Source organism: Sinocyclocheilus rhinocerous, unplaced genomic scaffold, assembly GCF_001515625.1.
Source record: "Sinocyclocheilus rhinocerous isolate Xijiao unplaced genomic scaffold, SAMN03320098_v1.1 scaffold988, whole genome shotgun sequence".
NCBI classification, from domain to species: domain Eukaryota; kingdom Metazoa; phylum Chordata; class Actinopteri; order Cypriniformes; family Cyprinidae; genus Sinocyclocheilus; species Sinocyclocheilus rhinocerous.
In genome coordinates, this window is record NW_015650363.1 from 1,072,268 (window position 1) to 1,094,306 (window position 22,039).

General features: G+C 36.9%; 1 protein-coding gene across 4 annotated transcripts in view; it reads right to left on the reverse strand.

Moving 5' to 3' along the window:
• The window catches only part of LOC107711867 (sodium-dependent phosphate transporter 2-like), a 40,404-nt gene extending 19,411 nt beyond the window's left edge, over positions 1-20,993 (reverse strand). Inside the window, exons 1-4 of one of the 4 annotated variants that reach the window (XM_016516938.1) lie at positions 20,384-20,991; positions 2,650-3,202; positions 2,119-2,259; positions 1,216-1,301 (exon numbers count right to left, since the gene is read on the reverse strand). In XM_016516938.1, the coding sequence (XP_016372424.1) occupies positions 1,216-1,301; positions 2,119-2,259; positions 2,650-2,938 (516 nt within the window). In that variant the 5' untranslated portion in view covers positions 2,939-3,202; positions 20,384-20,991. Of the gene's footprint in view, positions 1-1,215; positions 1,302-2,118; positions 2,260-2,649; positions 3,203-4,464; positions 4,703-20,383 lie in introns of those variants that run through there. The other 3 variants (XM_016516936.1, XM_016516937.1, XM_016516939.1) reach the window with 3 other exon arrangements.
• Between the last annotated feature and the right edge of the window lie 1,046 nt (positions 20,994-22,039).

Below are 22,039 nucleotides of genomic sequence, written 5' to 3' on the forward strand. Positions count from 1 at the left end.
AGCGATTTCTGGTAGCCAATGTTGACATTTGAAATCACCAAAACAAACACGCCCCACCTTTAATTTACAAGTGTCATGTTTGTGATTTTTTTTTCATTTAAGCTATAGCTTCTGACCTATAAATCAAAACATACTTGTTATTTTATGACATCAATTACCGCTTTATTTAATCAGAAACACAGTCTAAATGTTATTTGTGTAGGCTATTTTACTTTTAATTTAATTAGAAGTAGGCCAACAGCGCCCCCTACAGATTAAAACTCCTTACAGAACGGGCATTAGGACCCGGGGGAGGGTGCAGCTGCTGCCGCTGCAGGTGCTATTACTGTTTACTCTATCACAGTGAATCTAATCATCATTCAGACAAAACTTTGCTTCAAGAATGAGCCACTCTGCTGACTTGATCTAATCACTATCACACCCTGAGCACATGTGAGTTAATGTATTCCTCTTATCGGCAAGATATATCGGCATAATTTTTCATATCGGGCCGATGCCGATATTTACATTTAAAGCCATTATCGGCCGATTCCGATATCGGTCCGATAATATCGTGCATCCCTACGGTTTAGCTTAGTTTTTTATTTATTTCTAGTTTTAGTTTTACTTATTTTAGTACTTCAGCTTTAACTTGCTACAGCAACATTTCTAAGTTTTAGCAATAACAACAATAATTTAAATACTCTATTAAAGGGATAGTTTGTTTTTTTTAGGTGAACTGTTCCTTTAAACCACAGTCCTTATGTCGTCACATGTAAGAATGCATTTCACTGTTCCGAACTCTTTAAGGCTTAAATATTCAAGTGTTTACTGAAGCAGAGTCTACACCAGCCACACATTTAAAAGATGAATAGCTGTCGACTGTAAAGCAGTTGCTGTGCCATCACAGATGAGCTATTGTCATGCAATATAAACAGCCACAGGCACCGTTACTTGGAAATAGCTGAATGCATGTCAAAGACTAAATATAATGAAAACATGTGAGGTCTTATAAGGACCGGTGATGGACTGGTATACTGAAGGACTGGACAAACGTCTCTACTGCACTTGAATGTTTATATTGGATGTCTGAATCAAAAGCGCAAAACACTTAAAACCTGTCTGAGAACTTTGAACCGTTTTTTTTTTTCTCCATTCCAATGTCAAAATTTGTCAACGTGTGATAACTGAAGTAAGGTGATGAAAGACAGGTGTAATAGTCGACCCATGACTCACCTTGTTAAGAATGAAATATCTGATGATGAAGAAAAGCAGACCAGACATGAGACCAGACAGCAGAGGGGAGATGAACCATGAAGCAACTGCATTAAATAAACAGCAATTACTAAATCAATAGCATGCCAATATAATGACGCATAATGCTGCTACAGGCACAAAGGCCAACAGGCAACGTTAAATAAATTACACATCTCGGTTACAAGCATATTAACAACAAAAATGAGATAACATCACTCCAGAGAAACAATACACTACCATTCAAATGCTTGAGATTTTTTAAAAATTTTTGAAAGAAGTTTCTTTTGCTCACCAAGGCTGCATTTATTTGATCAAAAATACAGTAAAAACTAAATACTGTGTAATATGATTACAATTAAAAATAATAATTTAAATGTATTTTAAAATGTAAATTTATTCCTTTGATGGCAAAGCGGAATTTTCGGTCTTCAGTGTCACATGACCCTTCAGAAACCATTTGAATATGTTGATTTGGTGCTCAAGAAGCATTTCTTATTAAAACCGTTTTGCTGCTTAATATGTTTGTGCCATTTTTTTATTCAGGATTTATTTTGAATATAAAGTTCAAAAGAGCAGTATTTAATTGAAATATAAATATTTTGTGACATTATAAATGCCCTTACTATTACTTTTGGTCCATTTAATGCATCCTTACTGAATAAAATCATTTCTTTTTTACTAACGCCAAACTTTTGAACAGTAGTGTAAAATGAATTAGGACACAGGACATTAAATAAAGAATTAGACCGCAGAAACATTCAGTAAAAGGCTGACCTTAAGCACTCAGTTGCTCCGTTTAAAAAAGATTTTACATTTTCTGGTGTGCAAATAACTACCACAGTATAATAAATAATGAATTGCATAATGGATTTTTTTTCTTACCAATTTTGACTAACTGCATCCACTGTACTCCTTTAGTGCCAATAGCAACCATGGAGAAGCCAATAGTAGATCCCACAATGCAATGAGTTCCAGAAATGGGCAACTTCAGAAAAGAGGCAATGAGTTGCCAAACCGCAGACCCTGAAAAAGATGGGAATTGCAGTGGGAGGTGGAGCAACAAAAAAAAGTCTTCCAGCCATATGTTCTCTTCCCTTCTGTCTTCAATACAGACTCTAGAAGGGATACTATTAAAAACATTACAATGTAGCCATTCATTATCCAGTGATATAAAAAATAAAAAAAACTTTTTTTTTTTTACCATCCATGCAGTGTTCTTTGAATTAGATGTTTTTTTAATTTAAATTTTTTACTCTTTTACAGCTAACATGCTCTATTACAACTTGCTCTAAAACAGGTGATCATGACTCCCAGAATCTGGCAGCCTACAGCGAATAAACGAATGCCTCGCTAAGCTTCTCCATCATTAATCTTCGAAATTTAGGTTTCAACTTTAAATGAGCCATTACTTACCGACCATGGCGCTGACCTCTCCCGCCATCAGTATCGGCACCGTTTCATTGTATAAACTGACATCTATAATTCCCTTCCGAATGGTTTCCCCGACCTTGGCACCGAGGAGCATGGAGCCAAGGGTCTCAAATATGGAAGCCAGGATGCAGGCCTGACGTAGTGTCACCACCCCTGACCCGACCGCTGTGCCAAACGAGTTTGCCACGTCATTGGCCCCCACAGAAAATGCCAGGATGAAGGCTATAATGAAGCCAATCACGACCATCCACAGGTACGGTTCCAAATCCATCTTGACTTTTGTTCACACAAAGACAAATGAAACCCAAACAAACAACTACAAAGAACTGGAGTAAGGTGCTGTACTATGAAGGAAACTCTCCTTCGCCTGTTTTTTTTCTCCCAACTTTCCCCAGGCTAAAAGAGTTCTTGGGGGAGAGGCACACTGCTAACTAAGCCGTTTAACCTCAGTCTGTAGAGTGCTGAGCAGTGTAGGCAGGAGAGAGCATTCCATTGTTTGGCCCTCTAAGTGTCCTGTCCACAAAGACGCCTTCAGCTGTCAAAACAAGAGAGACAAGGACATCATTAGACAGTATTTGAGCTTTCCTTATTGACTGCATAATGTAGCCTAAAAGACCATGGGAAATGGAAAAGTTGGAGAGACAAGTGTTGGTGATCATTAAAGCTAGGAAAATAAAAGAATTATAATACAGGCTTAGGGCACTTTTCTCAACATCCAACAATAAAAGGTCAGTAAAAGGAGGTGCTTATCCTTCTGACGATGCTGACTATCAACTTCAAGAAATCAAAATTGGGATCTAAACACTGATTTTTTTCAGTTTGAGTTATTTTCTAGTAAAAAACATAAAAAATACAAGTGAAATAATGACAAAATTCATAATTAAAAGATGGGGAAAAAACACCAGAATGAGTAACAGAGTTAAAAACTATATAAAGGTTTGTATTCACTTTCCATAAATTTAAGAAAAAATATGTGTTTGATAATTTTCACAAAAGGATATATTTTCACATATGCAGTACAAAATAAAGACAACAAAGTAAACAAAAACTCAACAACAAACTTCAACAAATGGTTAGAAAAAAGGTGCTTAGTCTTCAGAAAATGGTTATTATAAACCTAGAAATCAACCATTAAGACACATCTAAAGCGAGTTTAAAACACTGCTTCTGTGCCTTGACCTAGTAAAAAATATCAAATTAATTCACAAAATTCTTAATTAAAATAAATAAATAAATGGAATAACAGGGTTGAAAATAGCTAGTTAGGAACTAAATGTTGGTTTGTAGTTATTTTCCAAAACATTAAGAAAACTATTTGTTTCATATTTTTTCCCCCTCACAATAACTCACAGTAACGGGGCTGAAGGTGAACATGACAAACTTGACCACTTGACAAGTCCAAATAAAACTGTAGAAGACTGTTACATTGTTTGGAAAAAGGGGGGAAATCATGTGGTAACAGGATTAATAATCACAAATTTGTTTGACTACAATGAAATTAATATTTAATCAGATTATGTGAAGATTATGACAATATTATGACGTTATTGTATGACTTTAATCGTTGGATAGAGTCGGAAAAGTCAAGAACTTTGAAGTGAGACAGGCCAAAACCAGCATTTGAGGAGGTGGGATATACATATTTGGAATGTTACAATTTTACTAGTATGGAAATTTACTATATTTAATGTAAGTGTAAAATATAATGATTTGTTTAACAAAAAACGTGGGATTTCAAGGTTTGAAATAAAACATCAAATAGCATTACATAAAACAAAAAAACACTTGAGCACTTACATTAACTGGCCACCTTACACGACACCAAGGGCGAAGCATTCAGGTGTGACCAGGACACAACGTGACTAACAGTGTACGTCCATAACAGAATGTAACATCGCAGTAAGCACCGCAAAACAATCACTCCTGCTTCACATCTCCTCTCGGCTTCTTGGTTTGAGTCTCCCGCCGAGCCAAGCAATACAGCTAGTCGTGCTCCAGTTGCACTGTGCAACACTGCGGAATCGCAGCCCCTAATACCTGCTTACAGCCTCCTCGCTTCCTGCTTTCCCCACTCTAAGAATCTTAGTGGGTCAAATTCACTGGAAAACGGCAGGTCTGTAAATGGGCCACTATGTGCTCGTGAAATCTGATCAGTCCTGTTTATTGGAACGACTGATCCCACACCACGGGGGGACAGTACGGTATTTAGAGCATCAGTCAACAGCTGATGACTGAATGGACTTTAAAGCATTACAAAGACACAGTATATGATCGTATAGTGACGTCAAAACCATCACCTGTAGAATTACAGAGCGTCCTCACCACAGGCCAAACCTGCAATGTAGTGGGTTAAAAATCACTGCTCAGAAGTCAACTCGGAGGGGGGACAACGGCACATTCTTCCACTTCACTAAGCCTGTTGTTTAAAGGGAATTACATGTAAACAGTGGGAAAGCCAGACTAATACATGCTCAAGGTATTTACTAACTGTGTGCAATAATCATGTGAATGTCAACACCTCACGTATCAAACATCACATGGTTGCCGACTTTGTCACAAAGGATGGTCTGTATAGTAGTCATGGTTATGTTTTAAGTCACCCTTGGTAAATGTGACAGAAATGGGTGGCATAATGTCTGAAACTGTCATTTTTGCAATTCAATCGGGTGCAGAAATTACACACTTCACCTATAAATAAAACTAACCTGAGATGTACCTGCATGTCAAGCACAACATAAAGCCCCAGGACAGCTCACGCAGCCCAACTAGCACAGGCTGTATGCTCAAATGATGACACATGCAATTACATTAAAATAACATCCCAACTGGAGGGGTGTTAAAAACCTATATATGGAATAGATATTGAATACATATAAATTATATAGTTCAATAGTTTGGGGTTAAGGGATTTGGGTTTCCTTTCAGCAATGATGCATTAAATTGATCAAAAACGACAGAAGTCAACTGTCAAAAGTGACAGTAAAGATTAATAATGTTACTAATAATTTTTATTTCAAATAGGGGTGGGACAAAATATTGGTAGGGCAATATATCATTGTCCTTCTCCGTGCGATACGAGAACTGATCCGCTGGCACCAAATATCAATATTTTAATTAACAAAATAAGGCACTCTAAATAGATTTCCCTGCTCCCAACGTCGCTACTTCATGGCTCCTCGAGGTGGCGCTCAACAAATGAATGAGGGAAACGTGGACATAAGTTAACTAGCTCAAGAAAAATAGGTTTTTAATGGGATGGCGGACAGCAGTGTGAGTAAAATAATAGATGCCCCAGCTACATTTAAGTCCAGTGGTAGAGTTACACTCACGGGACACTGAACTTATTCACAATCACAAAAGTACATTATTTGCATGTGCTTTATAGCCTTGCCGGTTAAACAATTAGGCCCCGATCAGACAGAACACGTTTGTCAGGTTTGAAAATGCGAGGGGCACTGCACTGCCTTTTTTGTTGCCTTTTTAAATTTAGAAAAGAGCAGTGTGCTGCGTTTTTTAATTTATTTTTATTTGGTATACACAATATTATCAGAACGTTATTGTAATCGGCCGATAAGGCTTAAAATGTAAAAATTGCATCAGCCCGATATGAAAAATTATGCCGACATTGTATTTACTTAGAAGGCGCTGTTGGCCTACTTGTAATAAAATGTAAAAATACACAAATAACATCAAGATCATGTTTCTGATTAAATAAAGCAGTAACTGATGTCATAAAAATCACCAGTATGTTTTGATTTAAGGGTCAGAAGCTATAGCTGAATAAAAACCACAAACATGTCACTTGTAAATTAAATCACTTTATATATATACAGATTTATTCATTAATGTGTGATATATTTTTTCCAAAAAGATTATGAAAACTTAAAGTTCTAAATAAAATCTTTAAATAAAATATCTAAAAGATTTTCAGTATTTTTAGAACCTCTTTTGCTTTAGACCATCTACAAATGTTAAATCTTCAAATAAAATGTTAAGGTTACCACTGCATCTGTCTGAAGGGAAAAAAAATGCAGTGATTGATTTATAGTTGATTTATAGTATTTTTAAAGCTTTCAACGTACTCTCATTAAAAAAGAAATCCATTATTGTTTTGTTTTTTTAATCAAACAAGTAGTTTTTGTTAAAAACGAACCAAAATTAAATATAATTTGTTTATAATCTCTGCACAGGAGAGACTTGGCATTTTTTCCAAGCAAAAGGAAATATAGCCTATTGGTATCGGCATCGGTTAAAGGCCAAAATGAGTTAAAAAATATCAGCATATCGGATATCGGCAAAATCCAATATTGTGCATCTTGCATATCGTGTGACTTGAATAAAGAGAAAAAACCTGCATTTTGTGTTCAAAGTTAGACAGATCTTGTGATGTATCATTATAGGAGTGTCTAGCAATATATCGATTATCACAGAATTGCTGTATCGTGATATTATCGGTATTGTGAGCCATGTATCGTGTTTCGTATCGTGAGGTACCCTGTGATTCCCACCCCTAATGTCAAATAAATGTTCTTTTAAACTTTAAATTAATCAAAGAATCCTTTAAAAATTTCAATATTTCCACAAAAATATTAAGCAGCACATCTGCTTTCAATAGTGATAATAGAAAGAAAATTCAGATTTGCCATCACAGGAATAAATGTGTATATATATATGCATGTGTGTGTGTGTATAAATTATATGTATAGCTGAATATTTACTGCATAAAACACTGCTAAATCGATCAACTTCTAAACGAGATGTTATAACACATTCAAGCAATGGTTGTGGGTTTTTCAGGAAATAAAGCACTTTTGAGATATAATAAATGTCTCTTGCATACTAAATAGCAGCACTGGATTTTAAAGAGGTCTGCATTTTAGAACTAATAATGGTTACGAAACATTTTGGGAAAACTGATGCAAAGCCAAAACACTGATACTGCCATGTGACATAAGGACAGGGCGATAAGCTGAGACATTTTTGGATGAAATTAGATGCTTCTGCTGTTCTCTGAAATTTGAGGTCTATTGGTTTTTGGCCCTAAAGCTCTTAAGAAATCTGTGTAACAGCTTTAGCGATTCATTTGCTGACAGCTCCAGTCTAAGCCTATTTTTTCATACTATTGTGGAACTGATTCCTGTTAGGAGAAAACAATCACCTTATTCAAAGAGATTAAACAGATATCAACAATAATCTCCATTATTATATGTTTGACCTTGTTTTAAATGTGAGAAATGCATTAAGTCTCAGACAAGAATCCCAGCTACATTTCAAGACCTACTTAAAGGGACAGTTCACCCAAAAATTAAGATTCTGTCATCATTTACTAACCCTTATGTTGTTCCAAACCTGTATCAATTCCTGGTTACCACTGACATCCACTGTATAGACAAAAAAAAAACACTGAGACAATTCTCAAAATATATTATTTTGTGTTCCACAGAAGAAAGCTATACAGGTTTGAATCGACATGAGGGTGAGTAAAGGATGACAGAATGTGTATTTTTAGGTGAACTGTCCCTTTAAGGGCCCATACATCAACAGCAACAACATATACACAAATATAGATTGCCAACAATATATTTCAAATACAGTGGGATGCAAAAACTCTAGTAAACCCTCTAGGATCAAATGTTCATTATGCACGTCACAGCTTTACATGGATATTAAAAAAAAATCCATAAAATTCAAATTATGACACTGTGTGGGATATTCAACAATATAATCCCCTAAAGCACAAAACAAGCACTGGGATAAGATATCACCATAATACTAACTAATCTGAACATTAGAATCATTCAGCTGATACTTTGACTGCTAAACAAAGGAAGAGAGATGTGTGGGGTCCCTTTATGCATAATAATATAATGTATTCTAGCAAATTTTTTACAAAGCATTCCCCTTGGCAATGACATGCCCTGTCCAATATATGAGGTACATACAGAACCTGTTGCATTAGACACGACACAAGAAGAAAGCAGAGAGTGCAGTAAAATGCATCTGTATTGACTGCAGCACTCTAAACTCTAATCAAGTGTACTCACCTTCGGGCTATGCAGTGCTCAGTTTTCCCTCTTTTTAGTAAAGTGGGGTCGGAAAACGATTGGAAAAATGGGAGATGAACAGATTAAACGTAAGGGATCATGAATGAAATGATGGGAAAATGCTCAGCTGATGTGCTGACTTGTGACAGTGAAAGAGGAGCAATGATGCCAGTGAATGGATTCAGACAAAGAAAAGATCACAATGTTCTGTAAAATGTAGTAGAAGGAATTTCCAGATGAAAGTCAGACGTGTTGCAAGACAACAGCAGCTCGATTCTCACTGAAAAACCTGTCACTGCAGTCTAGACTGCTTCTTAAAGAGAGGCAGCAGCATCACAGGCCAGCCAATCATACACACTTTCAATGGGAGCGGTGGTTCTGATTGGCTAATGCAGCATGGGAAGAAGGAGTGACGAGGGACATCAAGCCAATCAGAGCAGAGGGAGAAAAGGAGGGGTGGGTGAATCATTTCTAACAGTGAGGAAAAGGCATGCAGTCACACCAAGGACATTCAGTGGTGTATACACTGACTGCTGGCTCCATTATATCTGCATTATGTCTCTCTAAAGGCATAAACGCATAACCAAATGGAAGAGAAAAATTTACAAAAAATAAAAACACCACAGTATTATCTCACCTCAGAGTGGAGCAGCAGGCAAACACAATATTATAAAATATGTCAATATTATAAGATATGCAAACTCCTGTGACACAACAGATGAAAGGAAGTCAATGGCGTGCAGGTAATTCGTATGGGGTACACAGGCAATGTCAGAAAAACACATTTTTATTACATACATATTTTAACAACACATATAAGAACAAACCAAATAAACCAAACCAAACCAAATAATAATAGTTATATCAGTAATACTAATATCAGTGTTATTATTGTTAGTAACAATTATCATCATCATCATCATCATCTATTCTTCTTATTATTATTATTAGATGGACAATACAAGAACAACCTTAGCTAAAAGACTAAAAAAAGATGTGTTGTACTGTACATATACATCATTGTGCATGTCAATTTGCATTTCAGGTCCCTAGAATGGCTGTTGTCTTTTAAGAAAAGAAGGACTGAAGGATGAATGTGTCTCACAGTGATCTTCTCCACAGCCAGGGCTCGCAAAATCGCTAGCCCGACGTCCCGGGGCTATTGTGTTTTCCAGTCGGGCTACCAAAATGTATCACCACTCTGCCCGACGGACTATCTTAAATGCAGATCTCCCGCGGGCCCTTCTAAACTTCTAAAGTGAATTGTATCAAACTTAAGGCCATAAAAAGTTTTAAATATGTTAAATGGTATAAGAAATGTCTTAATTATAATTTCAAGAGGTCTTACAGTTGGGGACGGAAAGACAAGCATCGCGATACCGCTGGATTAAACTTCAAAAGGCAATTATGTCATTGAATAAATATGAGCGCTGCACGTTTCAACAAATATCAACTCATGTTTTTACGCAGCAAACACAAAGTTGTAAATGAGAAAGAAGTTAATGTGCCTTCTAAAAATCTAAACAATTAAGACAGTAATATGTATAAATTTTAAATTAACAATTTATATCCTTGATTTATCCCTTTTCATAATCTAAAGGTCTAAAGTCTGAAATGCTGTTTGTAAGATTTTTGTTTTTGTGAAAACCTGTATCTGAACTGTAAATCATGTAATTTTATGGCTCAGTACTGTATGTTACCACAGACATTGTCCAACCCCACTCATACTGTGTTCATTTTACTTGTGCAGCTCTTAAAATGGGTCATAAATTGCCTTAATTTTTTTTTTTAATTCTGCAGAATAGGGAAATAAAATTCCTTCCTTCATATTTGTTGATATTTGTGTATTGAAAATATTTTGATAGACATTTAAACTCCTATCTGATTTTCTATATTAAAAAAAAAGGTCTTTTTTTATTTGGGCTAGTTAAATTAATTTTCGGGCTACCAAAACCTGAAGAGTACCTGCCCGAAGGAAATGTTGCGAGCCCTGACAGTGAACAATAAAATCGCATCTGGTTTCACTTTCATAATCTCATTGTGTAGGGCTCCCACATCTTTCGACCAATGAATTTCCATTATTTTTGCATGACTTTTCAGTCTTTTGGATTATTGGGTAAGGAATTTTTCCCCTCAAAAGTTAGGTTTCTTTATCTCAATTTTTAATCAAAAGTAAGGATTTTTCTGCTAGATTGGGACAGATTTCTACTAGTTCTGTGAACAGAAAACTGGCCACAAAACAAAAAAAAATTATATATATATAAATTAACCATCTCTACAAAGAAAATGTGCAATAATAGCTAAACGTAGCAAAAAAGAAACATCCCCTTTTCAGGATGCTGTATTTTAAATATAATTTGGTAAAATCCAAATAAGCTTTACAGATATTTATTGAAAAGGGTTTAAACAATGATTTTCATGCTTGTTCAATGAACCATAATCTATTAATGTACATGCACCTCTGGTAGTCCTTAAGACACTAAAGGTTTACAGGCGGTAGGCAATTAAAGTCACAGTTATAATAACTTAGAACATTAAAGACACCTTCCTACTGACTCTGAAAAACACCAGAAGATGCCCACACTGTAAAAAATGGCCGTGAATTTAACGGTAAAAGACTGTAAAAATGCTACAGTAAAATCCTGTTAAATGGTTAACGGTAAATTCCCCTACTGTATACGGTGAAAAACTGTATTGGACATTACATGTATTGGACATTAATTTTACGGTAGTATACCGGTTCCTGATCACTTGTGAGAACAAGCCATAGTCCTACTGCAGGGAGGACTATGGAGACATGAGGACTGCAGATGTGGCCAGAGCAATAAACTGCAATGTCCGTAATGTAAGATGCATATCACAGTGCTACCGGGAGAAGGAATGAAAACACATGTATCCGTGTATCCACCCAAGAAATGTCCAGGAACTTTTAACTGCCTTGGTGGAAGAGTGGAGTAACATCTCACAGCAAGAACTGGCAAATCTAGTGTAGTCCATGAGGATGAGATGCTCACAGCAGCTGCTGGCCACACAAGATACTCACTGCCACTTTTGATGGTCAGGAACTCATTATTAATCCATTTCTGTTCATCAAATGTCAGTGAAAATTGTTCAGTTTATGCCTCAGTTGTTGAACTTTTTATGGTACTAAAATCTGTTTAAACAAATTAGCTGGAAATAAAAGCAGTTGAATGTGAGAGGACGTTTCATTTTTGCTGAGTTTAATATATATCATACATATAGGAAACTCCAAGACTGCCATACACACAGAAGCCTTTACTGGCCGTTCTTTTCTTTTTTGTTTTTCTGTCTTTCTTTCTTTCTTGCAGTGTTTGGAACAATCAGAGCTTTCATGATGATGATATCATTACTATGTGCCCCCTCCTTCACAGTCCACCTCTCTTGCTCTGAATACTCAGACAAAAACAAAAGCCAGCACACATGAAGAGCGACTAACCCTCTCCAGCACATCACAGACTGCCCCACGCCACTGACACTTGAGGGATGTCTGCAGCCCCGAGCTGATCCACTCGCCCTCAGGTCATCCATCTCTCCGTCCTTAAAATAGCCAAACCTCCAGTAACAATCATTCATCCAGTGCAGAGACAGTAGCTATAGGTGATAGCTGCAGTTACAGGAACACTCTCTCCAACATGCGCCGTCAGAAGGGGATGACAGCCTGTCATAAGCAATTCTGGGACTCATCGCTCTCACATCTACACATACCGGCAGCACATCACGCAGTGTTTCAGAACACAACACTTTTATCAACTTGTCCTGTGGCACCAAGATCCTCAAAACAAGTCTGTGCGGTCTCGGGCATCATTGGAGATAATATATGGGTAGTCTGCAAATAGAAATCTGTAAACAAACAAATGACACACGCAGAATGCAATAAAACAACTTGTCCTTCTCTTCCTTCGTTGAGCTGAGGAAAGAGACTGAAAACCACAGAATAACAGCCTGTGTGTTTACAATGTTTACAGTGTCCATTGTGTCAGATAAGATGACATTACAAATGACTGTCCCGTTTTTCAACAGGGATGTATTCATTTTAATATTCTGGCTGATACTGCTATTATATATTCCATTCTATAGAATGCTATTCTATTGTTTGCCTAAAAATAGAAACTAAAATCAATCATTTTAAATGCTAAAAGCTAATTCAGGCATTATAATGTACAGTCTGTAGAATTAGGAAACATTACAAATATGAATTAAAAATTTTGCTAAAGATTACATTTAACTAGGGTTGCAAAAAGGTGTAGTGTTTAAATATTAGCTTAAATGACATTCAGATGGCAAAGGTAATGTAAATACAAAAATGGAAATTATCAAGTACGATTAAACATCCATCCAATCAACCAATACCAATAAAATTAATAAAAAAATCTTAAATATCTGCCATGTAATAACCGATATGACTTCAAATACCAATATATCAGACATTCCATTTTTTCATAGGGGTGGAATGATACAATTGTTTTTGTCGATGCGCCATCAATTAAAAATCCTGCTAACTCAACTGCATCAATCTTGAACTATTTTAAATAATAATAAAATATTAAAGGGATAGTTCACCCAAAAATGAAAATGTGATGTTTATCTGCTTACCCCCAGGGCAACGCGCTCTGGCGTAGTTTGCGCAAGCACCGGAAGTGATCTCTCGCGCGTATACATCACTCATTGTTTACACAACCTGGACCCTTCCTTCCTTCCTGACCACTGCCTTTCCCTTCACGAACCTCGCAGCACGACGAGGACACCAGATCCCGTGTTTATTTTGGACACTTGATTCCCTTTTTTCTGGACACTTTGTTTATTTTCTGTTAATAAACTGTGTCTGTCGTAGTGGTGTATTAGAGGTAAAAAATGATATAAATATTGTTCGATTTCTGGCACAAACCGATCGTTTGGTGTCTTAGGACATCAATGTGTCGTCACGAGCCGCAGGGTTTAATTTGGATTTGTCTGTGCATGTTTTTTTTACACTCATAGATTTTGTTACCATTGACATGCATTATAAGACTGATAGACTCCAACGGTTGAACTTAAAAATCATCAAATGTGTTCTACTGAAGAAACAAAGTCACCCACATCTTGGATACCCTGGGGGTAAGCAGATAAACATCAAATTTTCATTTTTGGGTGAACTATCCCTTTAATAAATATTACTATATGTTAATTAATAAGAGGAGGTGGCCAGTTATTTATGTAAAATAAATAATGAACTGGCATACAGAAGACTGTCATACATCAAGTTAAAATTGATGTTGCTCTGAATTTAAATTCTGAATCAAACTGAATATCATGAATCAAATCAGTCAAAGATTCACAACCATGTTTTTCATCACGTTTTCAGACTTTATATATTAAGGCCGTGACAGAATCCTACATTGATGGTTTCAGATGTCTGCCAATAGCTGCTTTTGCACTGATAGCAGGGTGCTCACTTCCTAAGCTGACTCTAGGGTGCTGGAAATAGTCGTGACACATGAAGCTGCTCAGAGAAGAGAGCAACCAGCTGTCCATGCACATATTCTATCATCAACTGTCTGTAATACATACAAAACACCCTCCCTGGAATACAAACAGGAACAAAATGCACAGAGACACCCTCTTGAGTGCACACCACTCCTCCACGAGTGCCAAGCAGTAATTTGATATTTTTAGATGGTCTTTGCTGTCTGTGTGGTTCTGGCATGAGTAATAAGTGCTTTGCTGGACGGTTTATGGAAAATATTATTTTAGAGGCTCCCATTCATGTTTCCCAGTTTGAGCGCATTGGAAAGCTTAGGTGTTACGTTGTTAAATGTCATGCAACCACACAGCTCGCAGTGTGATAAATATCCAAATTAAGGCCTGTGGTTGGTTAGGAAATGCCAATGAAAAGGCCTTGTGCTACTACTAATTTGTCATTAAAGACCCCATGAAATGGCTTTGATAAGTGCAGTTTTCTTCCAGTGTCGGCGTATTTACTCTTAAAGAGGTGAGGCATGCCAAAAGGGCTTGTCATTTTTTTTTTATATACAGCAATGAACCATGATTTTTGGTGTGGTGCTAAAATGCTATGATACTAGTCATGGCTAAAAAAAAAAGTGCAGTTACATGCAACAAACTTCTGTATTCTGTAAAACAGGTTGCGTTGCTTCCAGTTTAGGTCTTTTATGTGTGCTTCGTTAAATATGGCCTTCAAAGGAGATTCCAAAGATGATCATAACCAATGTCCATCACATAGGCAAACTGATATCTCAAAATCAGCAAGTCAATAATATAATATATATAATATAATATAATATAATATAAAAGAATGTAATAGGCTATATTTGAATAATATAATACATGCAACATTTACATGCAACAACACTTTTCATATTATTATTATTTAATGTTTAGTCATCTTTTAGAATTAAACTAGCTTAAATATTGCCTTAAAGCTAACAGACACAGACTAAAAGCCCCAAAACTTACATTTTCATGTCATGGTGTCTTTAACTCAGAAAAAAAAAAAAGATAATAATAAAAATGTTTCTGTTTTTTTTTTCTTCAGCTCCTTCTGATGCAAGCTTTATTTTAAACATTCTTGCTTTCACCCTGAAGGAGGGATGAGTTCTCTTTTTAAAACATCTGCAAGTCTGCTGGTCATTTCGGTGATATTTTCTCATATTTGCCAATATTATGTTCTGGCGGCCCAGTGACAGTGCCTACAGCAACAACTAGTGCACTAGAGGCAGCCCGTGGCTACTGCCGACCTGTCTTTGTACATTATACTAACATGCCAAGAGAAATGAGAACTACACTCTCGATGACTTTGGTTATAGACCTACATTTTATCTCGGTGCATCAGTCAGAATTTTTTTTTTTTTCTCACAATTGTGCAATCTCAAGACTAAAAGATTCAGTGACGACAGACACATGATAGAGCTGCGCACTATTTACTGACAGGTCCGAAATTTTCACCCATTTCCCCAGTATGCAAGCAGTCCTACAGTGTCACCTGCGACTGGTGCCAGTTGCCGAGGAGTGGCAGCCAGACAACAAGCAGCAGCCATGTATTTCCATGTGACTAAAAGAGAAAACAAACCCTCTTCATTTCTTTACACAAACTAAAGTACATACTGGCAAAGCACAAACTTGTTTGATGGTGAGAGGGGCATGTACAGGGTGTTTCTTTTCTTCCTCCAGTTTCCTTAAGTAAACAGCAGCAGGGTGAGGCTCTGTGGATTCCTCCAACTAATTTATTGGAGGGCGTAATTAGAGTTACTCAAAACCTAAACAAGAATATGCAAGAACCTAAACAACCATGTGCATTTTAGGCATTTCATTTTGTAACAACAACCAAACTCTTAACACCACTTAACCTAGTCACAAATTGAGCCACGGCACTTCATTTAAAAACCCATTCATCCTCATGATAGCTTAATGGAGTCAATGAATTCACTTCAACAAGCAAAACGTTCAACATTCTTGCTTAAAAACATTTCAGAACGTCGCTATTTCATAAACAATGAGAGACTAATGTGGTCACCTCCTCTCCTCCCGCTTATGTCATGTTTTTTTTGTTTAAATGTCACTTAGGTGGGAATTCAGCTACAACGTTCTGCTACAAACAGTACCATAACCTGTTCCGACATCTTCACAGCACCGTCACGTCCCTTTAAAGGGAATTAGCCTGTGTTTAAAGAGCACCTCCCAGCAGTTCCTTAGACATATCAATGACTTATTATTCATTTAGTGCTGCAATGGGCATGGTAAATGGGCAACGTGCCTTTCTTTGAGAATGCCAACCGAAGAGCCAAAGGTTGTCGGGGATACACACAAGGCTGTGCTGTGAGTACTGGCATTCAAAGCTCAGAGTGAGCGTATGGAAACTATTGTGAGAATAGCAACAGGGAACATGGAAGATGGAAGATGGGTAATTCACTCCCGGTATTGTGGAAAACACTGTCTCATTTCTTAATTAAAGGTATAACTCACCATCATACTATCCCTTAGACAAATGTATTTATTTTTTACTTGATCAGCATCAAAAGTTAAATTCAAGGTAAAAATAAAAAAATACAATTAATATACAATTCAAATGTAAATAAAATCTTTCAGTTTAATATTTGATAGAAATTCAAAACATTTTCCCATGAGAAATCTTCTGAAGAGTCTTTTCACAGTCTGCTCTGTCAACTTAAAATTCAGTGTAAAGATGTTGTATAAAATTTGTATAAAAGCCAGATTAAATTATGCTAGCTCTGACCCACCTCTGCCCTCAGTATCATAGCATACAGCTGTGATTGCTGTGTAAACACACTTTTGCCTACTCTGAATAGTATTAAACTGTGTGTAAAGACTGTGTGTTCTCTGCCATCTTTGCAGTGTACATTTGCCATAATATTTGATAGAAATCTAAAATTTTTCTAAGTATAACCTCTTAATGTGTCTTCTTTACACAGCTAAATTAGGGATTAAATTATGCCTGCTCTAATTCACTTCAGCCCCTGCTATCATACAGTTGTACTCGCTGTGTAAATGCCAGCTCTGAGCAGCACTAAACAATCTGTGTAACGACACCTCAGTACATCTGTGCCACCTTTGTAGTGTAAATTTGGCATTAGACAATGCCGTGGGTGAAAAGCGACCACCCATCTATAAGATTTTAACTGGCTTTAAAGTTCAAACTGTTTGTTTGCTTTGCATTGGTTAATGTTAACTAAAGCTTTTGTTAATAAACTCATAAATCGCTAAGACCAAAAACGGACAAATGGGCTCGAACCTGACCATTTCTTTTTTTAGTAAGTTCAACAACTCCGCAAACACTTATCTAATGTAGGCCCGGCTACATAAACACTTGTTGTCTGATCCTATCACAATATGTACACAAAACATGTGTTGCTGCACATGATGCTCTACCATGAAATACTGGTTTTAAAGACATATCTGCATGTGTGTAGAAACATTCACATACATGTTTAATACAGAATCTAATGATCGATTTTTAGGCATTCATTGACTATTATTCATCATTCTGCCCTTTCAAATGTGTGGAGAAACATGTGACCTCAATAGCAGGTGAAGTCTGTTTTATAGGTCCATAAAAGGACTGAAATCTGATATACCTCTAAATGATATCAAGCACTGTTAAGGCAGTCTAGATACATTCATTACACACGGTTACACAATCGACCATATTATTTGTCCATTATGGTCTTCAGATTTAACTAAATTAACTGGTCATTTTACCTGAAGCATAAGTTAATCAATACAACATAAAGCATGGATCTGGGATATTGACTTGCCAACACAGCAGCCATGTTATATTCAAGGATACAGAGTGCAACAGTCAGGTTCCAGAAGTAAAAATCCCATTTATTTTCTCTATATGGGAACTGTTTTTCAACAATAACATAAACCATTAAAGACAAGACCTACTGTGAGCATCGAGGTTGTTAATTGGTGGTTTAGGTTTTGTTAAAGGGGTCATATGATGCGATTTCATTTTTTCCTTTCTCTTTGGAGTGTTACAAGCTCTTGGTGCATAAAAGTTTTAAACCCCGCCTTTAAAGGTACCTTTCACACTTGTAACTTAAGGTTGAAATACACTACACGATTTTTGCCCTGATTTTCCGCCGATTTACTGTCTGGAGAAGTTGACGCTAGTTGCCGAAAGTCAGAGTCAGTCTGCAGATTTGAGTTGACCGATTTCATAGAAAATCGCATAGTGTATGATGGTCACAGACTCAGATTTTGTAGCTACAGTCTCTGATTCCATCCAGTCGGGTGATATCAAACATGTTTGATATTTTCAGCCAATTTTAGAACACGTCTTTTCATTTGTAACGCATCTCCTAGCAACAAGGCGCACGTTTCTGCGTGAGTTTGTTGTGATCGGAGCAACTTTAAAGTCTGGTATGATCCTCATTTGTTTAGTATATGATGGCCAGTTTTTCCTCTGTGACTATTGCAAAGTGTATGATCCCAAGTCTGTTCAGATTTTAAAAGTCGTGTAGCCTAGTGTATTCCAGGCTTTAGAAACGGGGTTAGCACCTTTTTGTGGTGCCAAACTTGTAGTGTGAAACGAAGCGGTGTTTTAGAATGCAGGCTGGAATACACTACATGACTTTTGCCCAGATTTTCCCCCCCAATTTACAGTCTGGAGAAGTTGCCGCTAGTTGCCGAAAGTTAGAGCCACTCTGCAGATTTGAGTTGACAGATTTCATAGAAAATTGCATAATGTATTATGGCCACAGACTTGCTTTATGGTCACGATTCTAGCTTTAGAATCCAGCCAGTTGGGGGATATTAAACATTTTATGAGCCGATTGTAGAACACATATTGTTTTCATTTGTAAGGCATCTCCTTGCAACAAGGCGCACGTTTCTGCGTGAGTTTGTTGTTATCGGTAATGTATGATCCTCAGTCGTTTATTGTATGATAGCCAGGTTTTCCTCTGTGACTGTTTACAAAGTCTGTAAGTGTACGATGTCTAGCGTATTAAAATCTGTTCCGATTTTAAAAGTCGTGTAGTGTATTCCAGCTCTTTGATGCTTTGCAACAGACAACCAATCCCTTGCCTCATATTCACATGGTTTCTAATTGTCATACTCTTCGAATTTCATATTAAGAAATTATTTTAACCCATGACAAATATTTCGTGTAGGCCAATTTATTTTACTCTTTTTATTTATATTATTTTATTCTGTTTTTCTTTGTTCTCAGAAGCGCTGCAGGTATATTTTTAATGGGTCACAGACACTCGTCCATCATATTATTTATTTAATACTTAATATTCAAATATGATCAGTTAATGTTCGGATAACGAGCTGCGGGTGTCGGTCCGGAAAATTAACCAAAATTACCATCCCTACTTCTAGCGGAAGAATTTCCTTTATTTTCACAAATAAATAAACGTTTTAATGAAAATATATGTCTCTAAAATAGTAGCTACTATGTGGTAACCGTTTAAAAAAACCGCATTAGTCTCACTTACCTATTTAAATATTTTTTGTTACTTGCAATTAATTACTAAAAGCAAGATCACAGTCCCTGTCTGTGGTAACGTTAGTGAATATTACCACAGCTGTGATTACATGTGGTATGACTACAGGCACTATGCTCGCGTGTTATTACTTAACTATGAACTGCAATTATGCATTTTGTGGATCGTCTAAAAGGAGTTTATAGTAAATATAAGTGCTTCTAAGTTACAAAATGCTATAACAGACAATCACGTGTATGTCTCCAATCACTGCAGCCTACCCGTTGCTGTCTGTCTCGTCAGGCTCTTGAACCTGCCTAGTCCGACCTCTACCCAAAAAAAAATACATATATATATATATATATAGATTCAAATCTAAAGCAAATCCGCAAAAGCGCTGTCATACTCACAAAACGAACACCAGGCTTAATACAAAGCGGTTAACAGCATTAAATACCAGTGGACTCGCACAAATCTGACCCTGAGAAAAATCACGTAATACCTCCTGAATATATGATCACTTTAAAGACAATATCATCACGCCTCAAAGCCATATGTAGCTGCACGCTAGAGTAACAAAGTAAAGCGCGGGCCTTTTCCTATTCCAGAGCGCATGGTTCTGAACATATTCCCCGTGGCGCGAATCTAATCCATTGACGAATTATCGACGGCATGACAGCGGCCAATGACACAGCTCTTACTCACCGAGAAGAGAATCCAGTCCTCCGGAGAGGCGTTAACGTGCTTCGGCGATCAGTATAACAGCCCTCGCTTTAATGGAGCGAATTTCAGCGCGGAGATTCCTAAACACTCCCTTCAGCTCTGGCGACCATGTTTGTACTGGCTGGCTGACTGACTGACTGACTGTTGCTGGTGTGCATCCGGGCGCTTGAGGGATCAGGGGGCAGGAGCTTTCCGTGTACGGAGAAAAAATGGGAAAGAACGAGTGGAGAACCCATCAATGCAACGTCCTGTCCCCCTTCAGCTCAAGTATCAACCAAATGGCTGCGGATTTAAGCAGATGGGCGTTTGTTAGGTTTATTATGGGCTGTTTTAGATATGGCTGTTATAGAAATGTATTCTGGTCTGGTCACGAGGTCATTGTTTGTCTGAGAAAACCTTTAAGGAGGTAGTGTTGTCTGGACCACGTGACGACAGATCGATTCTTATCCATAATGAAGCTCGATTATGATAAGAATACATTAGGTACCATTACTTTATTTGTAATATTTATATGTTTTATGTCTCAGAAAGTGGGCAGGTAGTTGTCAGCATACGTACTGTTACGTAACAGCATTAGCGCGTTCTCAACACATGCGCGCCACACGAGACTAGTGTTAGGAAGTCCGAATCCTTTCCGCGTGTCGGTTCTTTTAATGATTCGTTTGGGGGGGGGGGTTAAAACGATACAGCGATTATTTTATGCACGTAATCACGTGGTCCCTGGCATATTACACGCTCTAACGTTCAAATACGGTTTATTAAGGCAGTTCGTTGTAATATTATCTGTGATTCTTCGCATAAAAAACATTAAAGTCATTTAGAACCTAAATATGTTTTGCATTTTATTAAATACTGTTTTAATCTAATTGATATATCTATTCATTTTAATATTTTAAATTATTTATTTTCGTGAATGAGTCGTTCAGACCAGTCTTGTGATTCGAAAGATTCATTGAACAGAATCGACTGGACAGAGGGATTCGTTTACGAATCGGACACAGCTACACGAGACCCCTTCAGAAGAGCAACAAGACTAGTTCACTGAGTTCATCCTAGACATACATCATCAGAATATTAACATTTAGGAATAATTATTTCGAGGAATAATTATTTTCTCTGTTTATTACGACTGAATTACGTGCCATAGGTTTACTCTAAAATAGACCTTATATCAAAGACACGTTATTTCAACGTGCTGCTATTAGAGATCATTTTTGATACGACAATATAAACTATAGGCATATATATAGTGTCCATTTAAATATTTAAATACATTTAAATGATTCTAGGGCTTGATGGTTGTATTGAGATTTTTCGTCCAAGTACGTTTAAGAGGAAAAATCCAAAACTTGGTGAACAGCGCCCTCTGCTGTTTCATGCCCACATGCAAATATTGATTTAGTACGTCGTCTTGGATGCCTGGCCAGCAGAAATCTATTAGGCCTACGTCAAATATAAAATACCACAGTGAAAATGTACTATTTATAGAGTCCCAGCCTCCGAGGAGACAAGAGAGCAGTGGATTTATAGATTTATTTAGGCTATTGTATATTGCTGCTGCCACACCGATCTAAAATAAACAAGCGATTTATTTATTTCCCAGCTGTTTACTTTCACAGACATAACCGACTGTTTTTG